General features: G+C 41.8%; 1 protein-coding gene across 4 annotated transcripts in view; it reads right to left on the bottom strand.

Annotated features, from left to right (window-relative positions):
• CROT (carnitine O-octanoyltransferase) overlaps nucleotides 1–12,965 on the bottom strand; it is a 44,016-nt gene extending 31,051 nt beyond the window's left edge. Inside the window, exons 1-6 of one of the 4 annotated variants that reach the window (XM_057730182.1) lie at nucleotides 12,690–12,961; nucleotides 12,144–12,268; nucleotides 9,464–9,599; nucleotides 5,483–5,607; nucleotides 3,846–4,027; nucleotides 3,551–3,675 (exon numbers count right to left, since the gene is read on the bottom strand). In XM_057730182.1, the coding sequence (XP_057586165.1) occupies nucleotides 3,551–3,675; nucleotides 3,846–4,027; nucleotides 5,483–5,607; nucleotides 9,464–9,578 (547 nt within the window). In that variant the 5' untranslated portion in view covers nucleotides 9,579–9,599; nucleotides 12,144–12,268; nucleotides 12,690–12,961. Of the gene's footprint in view, nucleotides 1–3,550; nucleotides 3,676–3,845; nucleotides 4,028–5,482; nucleotides 5,608–9,463; nucleotides 9,600–12,143 lie in introns of all 4 variants that reach the window. The other 3 variants (XM_057730181.1, XR_009053025.1, XM_057730183.1) reach the window with 3 other exon arrangements.
• Between the last annotated feature and the right edge of the window lie 275 nt (nucleotides 12,966–13,240).

Raw genomic sequence — 13,240 nt, 5'->3', positions numbered from 1 at the left:
CTTACCCGCGACAGAGTCCACAGCCAACATTACAATTTCTCCCTTGCAAAAATCCTTCACGCCTTCCCCCTCAACACCCACCCCTGTTGCTGAAGGAAAAAACACAACACACCACAGTCTAACTTTAAATTCATAAACACACATCTCAACACTTTAGCCACCCTGTTTCCACAGAATGTGTGCTTCTCCCACTTTCCCAAATGACCATTTCAAACCTTCTCCTTTTTCTTCAAATATGCCAACCCCATCTCAGTTCTTATTTCACCAAGGAAAACACAAGCAGTACACAGAACCTCCTCATCTCCCTACAGCAAGATCAGCCAGTCTGTGCGCATCTAGACGCACCCTTTCTGCACTGCTCTCAGCCTTGCCCCTGCCAAAGACCAGTCCTTCCACCACTTCTGCTCTTATCTTCTCAATGACTTTGGTTCTTTATCCTTTCCCCTGCAAGATAATTTTTCCTTCTCTCCTATGTCATTCCTGTATCACCCATCTTAACACACACACGCACAAAATCTCCCACGGCACATCAAAACTTTTCTGGCAAGAATCATTTCCAAACTTTGCCCCCCCCCTCTTCAGTTTGCTTTCGTCTCCTTCAGCTGAGCTCCGTTCCCCAACTTCCACCGACACTGCTCTTGTCAGGGGCAGCCTCTGTCCACATCACTTTGACAAATCCAATGGTCCCTTTCAATTTTCGTCTCATCTGACCTCACGGGAGCATTAGGTACAACACTTCTTTCTTGTGGGAGACCGCCGTTCTTGTTTTCTTCCCGCCGCAGTCTTTTCTGCGGGTTCCGGCTTCTCTGACCACCAAGTACTATATTTGACTGTGATAAGGATCAGAACTGGTTGCCCTGATCACCTTCATCTGTACGTGTCCCAAAAGTAACCTTAGCTATTTTTATGTGGGTAGAAATGATTTCTGTGCCTGCTAATGATGAGTCCTAAAGCTGTATCTTCAGTCCTAAATTCTCCCCAGAACCCCAAATTCTGTCCCCAACAGCCTATTTACATTTCCACTAAGATGTCTAAAAGGCATCTTAAATTCAACACAGTCTAGGGAAGTCTTTATTTTCTTCCCTAAATAACTCCTCCCAATTTTTCCCACCTCAGGAACCAACACGCCTATCTACCCCAGTAACTTAGTGACTCAAGCCCAGTAACTTGAAGTCATCTCTGATTCCTCTTTTTGTCTTAAATCTCACAACCAATCTATGAATAATTCTGCTAACTCCATATCCAAAATATCTCCAGACTCTAGTAACTATTCACCACTCCATGCTACCACCTAGGACAAGTTATTGTTACGGCTTACTGGGACTACTAAAACAAGTTTCTAACTCATCTCCCTGCTGCTACATGTGTCTCTTTTAAAAGTTTATTCTTCAAACAGCAGGTAGGATGATCTTTTTAAAACAAACTGTTCACATCACTCTCTTTGTCAAAACCACTAACAGTATTACATTTTAAATAAAAGCCAAAAACCTTAGCTCGCTTACCAAGTTCTATACGATCTAGACTCTTCTACATCTTTACAATCTGCCCCCTCCTTCTTGCCTACTCTGCTCCATCCACACTGGCCTTCGAACATGCCAAGTTTATTCACACCCAGAAGATTCCACCTCAACACACATACACACAAACCCACCACCACCAAACTGAACTAAACAAAAACAAAAAGCCAAAAAACTGTGCTCGATCATCTCATCGTACAAATCCTCAGAGATGTCTTCCCTGAACACCTAGTCTAAAACAGCCACCCAGGTATTTCCTAGGTGGCGCAGTGGTTATGGATCCGCCTGCCAATGCAGGGAACACGGGTTCAATCCTTGCTCCAGGAAGATTCCCACATGCCGAGGAGCAACTAAGCCCGTGAGCCACAGCTACTGAGCCTGCGCTTTAGAGCCCGTGAGCCACAATTATTGAGCCCCTGTGCTGCAACTACTGAAGCCCGCGCACCTAGAGCCCGTGCTCCACAACAAGAGAAGCCAAGCCCTCGCACCACAACGAAGAGTAGCCCCCGCTCTCCACAACTAGAGAAAGCTCATGTGCAGCAACGAAGACCCAGTGCAGTCAATAAACAAATAAATGTTTTAGAAGATAAATAAAAACAAAACAGCCACCCAGTTACTCATCGGATTTGAATTCTCTATATAGCATTTGTCACAAACACTATATTTTTCATGTTTACTGATTACATCAGCTTTATCCCTATTTGCACCTCTTCACATAGCTGTAAGTTCAAGAACATACTAATCATGACCATACTAACCATGACAGCTTAAACCACTGTATCAAGAAATACATTATTTAATTAATGAATCCCCACCTTATTCACTGTAACTTAAAGAACTTACCTTCTCTACAGACATACCTACTAAGTGATAAAAGACTGAATTCAAAACCACGTCTGTTGATAATAGTTCTTAACTAATATGCATATCGTCTCTCTACGCTACTGCTATTCTCCTATCCTATTTCTCCTGTTCAGCTTTTCAATTCATATTTGGACGTTCAACTTTATGCCATAAATAACCAGGTTCCTTAGTTCTTTTTTAATTCCTTCTCTTGCAACATCAAGGTAAATGTGTCTGGGCTTAAGAACATTAAATATCTCAAGCTTCTAAACAGTTCACGTGCAAGAAATTGAGCTCTACATGAAAGTAAACTTATACCTCTCACACTAGAAGCAAAATTGCGTATTGAAATTTTGCTTTTAAATAAAATTTTACAGAAGAAAAATACCCAGTCATAATGACATTCTGCAGTAATGTAAACTATGTTATTAAATTTATAAGAAAAAAATCCTGAAGTAACTGGACACCAGCAGTTACTACAACAGAATTTTCCCTTTGAAGACAGGCTAGGACACCAAGCAGAAAGTGCCATTAAACTAACTGTAAACACAAAAACTCTGATGAGTCAATCTGAACTCATGTGCCTTCAAGAAGACTGGTATCAGGCTCTCACCCCACACGAGGAAGAGGGGTGGGTGGGATGAGGGGAGGAAAGCACACTCACAAAGACAAACGGGACATGACGCGCACATACAAACACTCAAAAAGAGAATGCAGACAAGGAATGAGAGTAGAGAGAGAAGGATCCAGACCTCCTAAAACTCTGATTCATAATTCTACTGTTTAAGTAGAATTTAAACTCTCAAATGATGCAACATAAGCAACAGGTTTGTAGAGAATCATGTAAGACGTAGTTTCAAAAAATCCATTCCCATAAATTACTTCCAGCTAATCAGTATGACTGAAAGATATGGTTCACAGAAAGCCTCTGATTAGTCAAAATCCAGTAATAAATATTCTTCAGTGTCATGGGAATTTCCTGGTGGTCCAGTGGTTAGGACTCGGCACTTTCACTGCTGTGGGCCCAGGTTCTATCCCTGGTCAGGGAACTAAGATCCCAACAAGGCACGGAGAGCAGCCAAAAAAAAAAAAAAAAAATGTTGCACAGTGTCATTGAAGAAACTGCAGCAAAACTACCCAAATCCCAATGCTTTTACCAGAAAAAGTACACGTGTTTGTTTTCTACTTACCAGTCCTAAAATAACTGATAATTGAATCTCTAGTAATTCCTGGAACCTTGCAGGTGGAAAAGAGCATTCGGAATTGATTCATATCTAGAGGAATATTTCCAGCTTTATGAACAGGCAATTTTTCTCTATTAAAACAAACCAAAAAAGTATATTCACCAAGAAATCATTATAAAACTTATAAACCAAACAGTCACACCTATAGTATTCATCCCCAAATGAGTAAATTAAGCTTCTCAACATTCTGCCACCTGAGATCTTGGGTAAATATGAACTAAACTGACATAGCTATCCTTACTTTCTTAATAGCTGCCAGTAGTTCAAGTTATGCCAAAGATTTATACTTCCTCTTTCCAACTGTGTGCCTTCCTTGGGAGGCCAGTAGTGTTCAGAATGGTTTGCAGGACCCCCAAAGTTGACATAGAGTTGTGATGGTATACGAACATCCAGGTAGGCAACATTCAGCCACCACTCTTCCAGCTAAAAGAAATGAAGAACATCAGCCTGATGCCATCGATAATACTTAAAGGTATAACTTCTGGGGGAAAAAAAGCTGTTTGTCCTTTTTTCTTTAATTACTCTTCAACACTTAAAAAGTTTTGTTTTAAATCATCACAGATATTAAAAAACACTACTGTGATCATTTCTTTCTTTTGGAATTGCAGGATCTGAATTAAGTACTATTCAGTTTAACTACATTACCAAAAATGTGAAACAAGAAGCTTCGAAACAAACACCTTCATACCCATAATACTGAAATCACCAATACCCGACAAAGCACTCTAGGTGTGTTTTCTCAGAGAGCCTGCAGTACAACAGATATTCAACAAATTGTCAATTATAACAATTACTAAGGCATTTATAACTTTCCTTTTCCAAGCAAAAAGTAAAGTACTAAATTAGAAATATGAAAACTCTTCAGTAGACTTAAAACTAATTTAGATTTTTCACAGACACCGCTTTCTTGTGCTCCTCTTTCACAACACGCAATTGAATTTCATGTATAAGTAAGTGGATCTCATCAAATTAACTGGAGCTCTTTTTGAAGAATTTGATGTTATAAACTATAATCAGTCATTCGGAAAAACATGTAAGTGAAAAGCATACAGGCAGAACAACAACTTCTTTACCTTTACCCTAATTTAATTAAAGTCACTCAAGGCTCAGGATTGAGAAAAAAGGAATCTTGAGGTATAAAATTTCATTATTCCATCATAGGTGTCAAAGGACAATGAAAAGATAAGCTTGCTTTTTATTTATAAAACTAAACAACAGTTATAATCATTATTTCTAGATTAAGGCACTATCTTAAATTATGAAAACTCATCCTCTGGTTCATACTACAGAAGTAGAGTCATTAGATGAGAAAGTCAAAGAAGATTCCTTGTGGAAAGGTACTGAGATCATCAGTAATCATTAAACCAATGTCTCCTCAATCTATCTAACTAAAACACAGAATACTCAAGCCATTCTCCACTCCAATTCTGTAACGGCCCTTTCCTCCTATGCACTGTTTAAATATTTGTACACCACCACCGTGATGTCTATTTTAGTGTTTTGGGTTTTTTAGGCTATGATTATCTGGGCAAAATGTTTTTCTCAGGTATGGTCTACGGATGACCTCCACCAGAACCAAGTGGAGTAGTTGTTAAAATAAGGATTTCTGGGCCCCCATTCCAGAGATACTAAATCAGAATCACTGGTCTCAGGAACTCTGCATTTTAACAAGTTTTCCCAAACAATAAGAGAGGGGCCCACTCACAACACTCAAAACTCCCCAGAGTTCCACAGTTCACTCATTCTTTTGGATAATGGTAAAGACAGCAACTGTAAAGGATTTTACAGCACAGTAATAATTTAAAAATGAAAGCCAGATAAACTTTTACTTTTCATTAAGTATCAATATTCTAATTATAAGTACAATAAAATAAATACCCAGTTTCTTTTTTCTTTTGCCCTTTCAAGTAACTTCTGCTGCAATTTTTCTCCAATACCATTTTGAAATTTTTGGACAATGGCTTCAGTGTTTTTATATTCTTCTTCATTGGCAAATGGCTTTACTATAAAGAAAAAATATACATTAAAGTACTTAGACATCAAGTACCACAAACTCACCTCAATGATTATTACTTACACAAATCTTGACTCAGTTACATAAAACACTTCTGTATTAGAGCAGTCCACTAAATTATAACTGTTTACAACATGAAAATGGCTGAAAAGCAATAATGCAAAATACCGGAAAAAAAATAAAACAGTGGATACTATGCAGTCTGATAACTACTTCCTCAAAAATTATTTAAAAATCATGATGATAGTTAAAATGACATACGGGACTATCATCTAGGTATTAGGCCAACAGGAAAGTAAATCCTGCTTAGCCATGACTGAGAGAAATTAAAGCTTCTTTCCATTAATGTTCAAGCAGAGCCTTAAACATTATGAATGTAAATGTAGTATGTATGTAAATTTAAGTGTAAAGCCTTCCCAGAGCAGTTTAGGGTCCCTTGTGGCCAATAACAATTTCCTTCACACACACACACACAAAGTATACAGGGCTTCTAGTCCATGAAAACCAAGTGTTTTGAAAATTAAGCTATAGATGAAAGTAAGTTAGAAATCAAAGGACATTAATATCTTCCTTTTGTTTTATTTTTCAAAGTCTTAACATTAACTTGAATACCTGCATTTAGAGAGCACAAGTGAAGTGAATAATCCCTGATTTTTTTAAAAAAGAAACTAGAATTCTCAGATGAAAGTAGGTTAAAAAAAAAGAATTAAAAAAAAAAATCAAAGAGCTTCCAGTTAAAGGGAACTAAGTTCATAAATTTCTCTTCACTTCCAGAAACTGGTTAAAATGAGAGTAATTAAACAGGCATAAATTCATAAGGACAAAGAAAATGAAAGAAGAGAGGACAGCAGACAAGTTACCGTTTTACCAGTTAGGAAACACGTGGGAAAATGGTGACTGACCACAGATGGAGAAAGTACCCATAGCCTGGACAGTAGAAGGTAGTGGGAGACGGGAGGGTTAGGTGCAAACCAACAAGCAAGCCAATTCCTGCAGTAGAACCCCACGAAGATTCAAAAATAGGACACACGGACTTCTCAAGGCAAGGGACAAAGTGAGGCTGAAAACAGGATGACTGCTTCAATGTCTGTAAGAGCAGCAGACAACTACCCCATCCTTACACGTCCCTGTAGATCTCCTCCATTCCAGAAAGCCAAGCCAGCTCCTTCCCAATGGCAGTAGAAATCTGAAGGTTTACTCTTAGAAGAAGTTGTACCAAACAAGCAGAATACATGGATTCTAGCTCGTATTTTAAAAAGAGAGATTACAATGAAAGTGCACACCAGAACAATGAGCCCGCCTGCGCCCTTCTCCACTCAGCTCCCAAAACACTAACAGTCCAACTTATGCTTTCACAACAAAAGATGAGAGAATTCTTCTTTGGGGAAACTATCAGTCCACGAGAGAGGAGTCCTGGTATTTGGATACATCCCGATGGAACTGCCTTATTACCCTTCAAGGCACATTATAAGGTCCAATAGTCATAAAGGTCTACCTATGCACACAGAGCTCCCAGGCAGCTTCTTAGGGTCTGACTTAAATACGAATGACTAAGGATTGCCAGGTATTTGAGGAAAGCCTCTAGCGTAACAGTCAGAGAGCAGAACAAACCAAAAAAGGACCGATGATATCAAACAGTAAATGGACCAAAAAGGGACAGGCACAAATAATGAAAGGAAAACAATTTTTCAATTAAAAGCTTTGCCCAGAAGGACCCAGATTCAAGTAACAGCAGTTGCTCTCAGAAAGAGAAAAGAAGGGAGGAGAAAACTATCAATGATATTTTTAAAATATCCTAGAACTGAAGAACATGGCTTTTTAAATGGAAAGGACTCACTGGGTGTTCAGAGAAATAAATGAAAAAACCAACACACCATGGGACATCACTGAGATACTCAGAATAATAAGGACAAAGAAAAGTTTTCCAAACACATCCAGGGAGTGAGAGACAACAGGTCACATATGTGGCATCAAACACCAGAATGGCATCAGATTTCTCAAGAGGAACAAACAGTGCCTTCAAAACTTAAGAAAAAGTCATTTCCAACCCAGAATTCTACACACAGCCTAACAATCAAGTATGAGTAGCATAAGTACGTTTTTAGGTCGTAACATTCTTTTCCCCCTAGACACCCTTTCTCACGTAGCTACTGAAGATGTACTTCACCACAATAAGGGAGTAGAAAAGAGGAAGACAGAACCCAGGAAGAGGGACTACAACACAGGAGAGAGAGCTGACGAGAACTGCCAGGATGATGGCTACAGGAGAGCCCCAGCGGGAGAGCATCCCAGCCAGCTGGAGAAAAGTGAACACACTGGGATAAGAAGGTAGGAGCCGCAGGAGGGGTGTCTCTGAGAAGAAATGAAACTGAAGGACTATCTTACGTTTTTAAGTGGATTCGGGGATTTTAGGTGTAGTGAAGCATTTGGGAGTGAATTACTTGTGGATACAAAGCAAACTAAGCAAATGAAAAATGAGGAAAAACCAACAAATGCAGCAAAAAGGTAATCAGAGTACTGTACACTGAACAGTTCTCTTGTGAATCACTGCATAACAACAAACCCTCAGCGGTCAGGTAAATTAATTCAGGTAAATACCGATTTAAATCAGGTGAACACTAGTTTAACTGCAAGTGGCGATTCTGTGCAACTAACACTGAGAAAATGAGAGGGAAAACGTGGATGTGTTAGATTGCATAAATGTTGGGAAGGGAAGGTGGAGGTTAGGGGGTGTAGGAGAGCTAAATCTACATCTTTTTAGGAACTAATAGATAACACCTACAACTAAAAAATTGCAAGACATAGTAATACAGGAATGTTAGTTTAACTCTGGAGGTAAACAACACAAGAAGCAGATAAAATATTTGAAAACACTTGCCTAAGGACATGGGATCTGCAGTGAGGGAAAGGGGCAGAGGACTGCTACTTCTCATTGTAAGCTTAAAAGTACTACCTGGTTTTTTAAACTATGGAAAAATTAACATAAGAAAGACAGAAATTGTGGGAAGACATTCTGGAACCTTTTTGAAACATTGAAAATGTTGAAGTATGTGGGCCGAGCGATGGGATTCAGAATGTCCTGCTTGAGCAGTGGAGGAGCTGAGGGTGCGGGGCGTGGAGACTAATATCACCCTGTTTGGTCCTGAGGGATGGCTGGTTAGCCAAAGACGGGTAAGATTCCTCAGAGGAGGAACAACCTAAGACAGGCACAGCCGCAGAGGGGCCAACAGGGGTGGTGCATAGAGCCTTCCTTATATCACCCTGTTTGGCCCTGGAGGATGACTGGTTAGCCAGAGACGGGTAAGATTCCTCAAGGGAGGAACAACCTAAGACAGGCACAGTCGCAGAGGGGCCAACAGGGGTGGGGCACAGACCCTTAATCCTTTTGAGAGAGGTCTCCTGCCCCCAGGGCTGCTTTGCTCTCCACGCCCAGCTCAAATCAGGACCCAGGAGGCAAACAAAGATCATTGCCTCCAGTCATGTGAGGCCTTTGATTGTTTATGGGATTAACCTGGGAGTGTTAGACCCTTAGGCTATGCCGAGAACTCAATAAAAGCAACGTGGGATGAATCAGCAAGGCTCTTGATCCTAGAGGTCTTGAGTCCCCTGGTCCCATCTTTCTCTTCAGTCTGTGTCTGTGTCTTCTTCAAGCTTGCGGCACCCGTCACTCACCTCGAGTCGCCGAGTTGATCCCGGCAAGAAATGTTTTGGACATTTTACGGATACTTTTAATTATCATAAGCCTAGAGGAAAAAGCAACTAGACCCTCATCAAATTCTAACAATTTCACGGTTTTCTAAGTTGCTAGCAATATTAAATATACAGTAAAAAGACTACAAACATACCTGATTCAAGGTATTTTTTTAGTGATTCTTCAAGTGAAGGAACAGGCAGTGATGGAAGAGAATCCTGGTACTGAAATGTTCTTTCTTCAGTTGATTTAGCCAACTGATTTTCCATGATGCAATCACAATACAAACACTAAAGAAAAAAAAGCCCTCACAATTCAGTCTCCTAAGCATTCTTTCAGATGCTAGTCCCAATGCACTACATCAATATTTAGTGGCCACAGTATATCTAGGACTTGGTCCTAGTCCTTAGGATTTCATAAACTTGTCAGAGAGAGAGAACCAATTTAAAAAAAGAAAAGAAAAAAAGAGTGTAGACTCAAAGTGCTAGAGGTCAAGGAGTAATCAGTGAGACCAGTATAGTTATCACTTATCTAGCACCTACTATTTGCCAAGTACTGCAGTAAGTGTTATAAAAATGTGTCATCTCCCTCATATTCATACTGTCTCTGAAAGGTGGCAGTCACTGCCACTTTACATAAGACGTCAAAACTCAGAGAGATTTAGTAACTTGCCTAAGGTCAAACCGACAACTCAAATCCAGATCTGTCTGACCGTAATCTTCCTCCCATACAAAGGCTATATGGTAGTGGGTGAGGGGACTTACAGCAGGTCTAAATCGATAGGCAGAATTCAGATGTGCAGAAAAGGATAATGGGCTGAGAGAAAGGACTTGGAAGAGGAAACTGTGAAAAGGTGGGAAGAGTCACCCAACTACAGAGTTAAAAAACAGTACAGAATCCAGAAATCATGACTAGCTGCAGTGATGTGAGGTCTATGCTATACAGAATGATCTCAAGTATCCCAAAGCAATCTTGAACATTTTCCACAGATGTATTAATTTTCAGAGAAATCAAAAAAATACAAAATGTGAATAGAAAAAGAGATCCCTCAAAGAAGCCTTTCTAAATTATACATTAAAATCGCAGTTGTGAAATCAAGGAACATTAATATTGAAAAAGAACTTCCTGTCCTTTCAAATACTACTTGTTAAAACTAATAGCAAAGCCAAATAAAATATTCCACTCACAGAAAGTTACAGAATAGAACGTTACAAAAAACAATGGTGTGGCAGAGGCTGTTTTCAGCCAATACTTTTCCCCTTCTTTCTGAACAGAATCCTGAGTTTCAGCTGGGTAGCCAGACACACAGCTGTATCTTTCCTACTCTCCCTTGGAACTCAGTATGGCTTTGCGATGTATATGCTGCCTCCAGATCACGCTCCCGTAAGGAACTACAGGTGTCCTCCTGTGCTTTCCTCCTCACTGCTCAGCAAGAAAGTACCAACTGGAGGAGCACTTTGGACCCATTTACGGGAGCCAGGTATTGAGGCTGTCAGAATCTTCCTATTAGCCCTGGACTCCTTCCTCTAGATGTATGAGGAAAAAAACCAAAAAACAAAAAACAAATCTTTTCATTTATGCCACTGTAGTTTGGCTTTCTTTATCGGGGGAGAAGAGCTTAGCCTACACCACTAATATAAAGAGATAATCCAAAATGAGATACAACATAGATCTCCATTCCTCAGCTTCTTCCTACCTAAATGACCAGCTGCACTTCACTTTGACCATTTGTAAACATGGCTTTAGATCTAATGGAAATGTAGATATGGGTTCGGATACCAACTCACCATTTTCTAGCCATATGCCCCTGGGCAAATAACTTTACCTGAATTTCTTTATCTGTAGAGAGGATACTCAAATAATCAGAGCTGTTGTTAGGGTCTGTTTTTGTTTTGTTTTTTAATACCTGCAAAACCACACTGTAAAAATAACCTAATTTTGAGACAGCCATATCATGCTAGGCAGAATTTCTGAGTGGCCCCCATGATTCTGCCTCCTCTAATACCCAGAACCTGTGAATATGAGATTATCACTTCCTTGACTGTGATGATGTTATTGCACAAGTGACCTGAAAGTAAGATTATCCAGGTGGGCCTAATCTAATCACTTGAGCCCTCAAGAGCAGAAAGCTTTCTCCAGGAGGTGGCGGAAGACAAATTAGGGAGATTAAAAGCATGAAAAGGATTAAGGTACTGCTGGCTTTGAAAATGCAGGTGGTCTTGTGGAAATCAAAGAGGCCCCAGCTGACAGCCAGTAAGGATATTGGGACCTCGGTCCTACAACTGCATGGAAATTAATTCTGCCCACAACCTCAATGAACCTAGAGATGGATTCTCCCTCAGAGAGCCCAGACCAACAAACTCTCATTTCAGTTTTGTGAGATGCTAAGCAGTGTACCCAGCTAAACCTACCGAGACTTCCCATTTATAGAATGGCTAGTTAATAAATTTGTGTTTTTTTAACTGTTAGGTTTGTGATAAATTGTTATGGTAGCAATAGGAAACTAACACATGTATAGAAAAAAATAAGCTATTCTCTATATACATCCCTGCAACGTACCAGACTCTAGAAATCTGAGACCACGACTACCAATTCCATACTCACTACAATCTTAACTCACTGAAAGGTACACAGTAAAAATAGGAATCATGAGGTTCTTTCATGGAGGATGTTTTGAATGCTCACGCACAAAGATTAAATAATACAATTTCCAAATGTATTGAGAAAATGATGACGCTGGGTTTAATTACAGTGGGCCTCCCGGGAGCAATTAGATGTAAACTCAAAGCAGAAAGCAGAATCAGGAAAAACAAGTAAAATAGATTATCACATACCTGTACCACCAAGATGAATTGTTTAGGACTGCCAAGAGCTTGCTGCAACAATTCTGTTTTGGAATCACAGGGATCTGAACTGGGCCGGTGACTGTCAGCAGGAAGAAAACAGCAGGGCTAAAAAACTAACAACAACTAGTAAAAGAAAGTGGAAGACAGACCACCTCGGGGTTGAGGCCCCAAGGCTCAACCTTTTGGGAATCACTGCGAACACAAGCCAGAAAGTTGGATTAAAATGACTCCATGATTCACTAGGTTAACTACTAAGACTACCGCACTCCCTTCCCTGAGACAGGTCCCCGAAAACAATGTACCTCCCCTCCCGGGGGCCGGGTATCTGGTGCCAGCGCTTTGCCGCAGGGCTCCAAGTTCAAAACTTGGCTCTAGAAACAGGGGGCGCAGAGAGCGACGAGAGCGCGGAGACACACCCCCCCCCCAGCCCCCACCAACGCAAAGGCAGCTCCGCACACTCAGAAGCCCCCAGGTGAGAGAGATGCAACCAAGCACCACGGCGGACCGGCCCAGCGGCCCAACCTCAAAGGGTACCTCTGAGACCCAGGCACGCGAGATGCCCGATGCCAGCCCCGCCGAGTCCTGGCACCTCTGTCGCGCTACACTAGTTAACTCTGCTCTAACGCCTTAACTTTTTCCTGCCCCCGAAGGGTTAGGGAGGGAGGCAGGGAGGCAGGGAGCACGGAGTCCGCGGGCCGGCGAGTCTCGAGCCCCAGCGCTCCGCCGGCACGCTCCCCGGAGGCCGCCCGGCAGCGGGAATTGGACGGAAAGCCGCGAGGGTTCCGGCCCGCGGCCACCGGGGAACGGGGATTGGCTGCGAAGCCGCGCCGGCCTCGCCCGGTACTTGAAGGCGGGTCGGGGGGGGGGGGGGGGCGCCTGCGCTCTGCGGCGACCCGGCCCCGCCTCCTGCCGGCGCCCTCGGCCGGGGCAGGATGCTCGGCTGCGGGCGCGCGTCTAGCGTGGGGGCCTCGCCAAGGCTCGGCGGGGCGGACGCAAAGCACAGTCCAAACCCAGCCCGGCAGCAGTTAACTGCCTGCTGCCGGTGAAGCCCAGCGTCCAGCCCGGGACGTGGAGGGGGCTGAGGG

Source organism: Hippopotamus amphibius, chromosome 4 (genome assembly GCF_030028045.1).
Source record: "Hippopotamus amphibius kiboko isolate mHipAmp2 chromosome 4, mHipAmp2.hap2, whole genome shotgun sequence".
In the NCBI taxonomy this organism is placed as follows: Eukaryota; Metazoa; Chordata; class Mammalia; order Artiodactyla; family Hippopotamidae; genus Hippopotamus; species Hippopotamus amphibius.
This window is presented reverse-complemented; position numbering and strand designations above follow the sequence as displayed.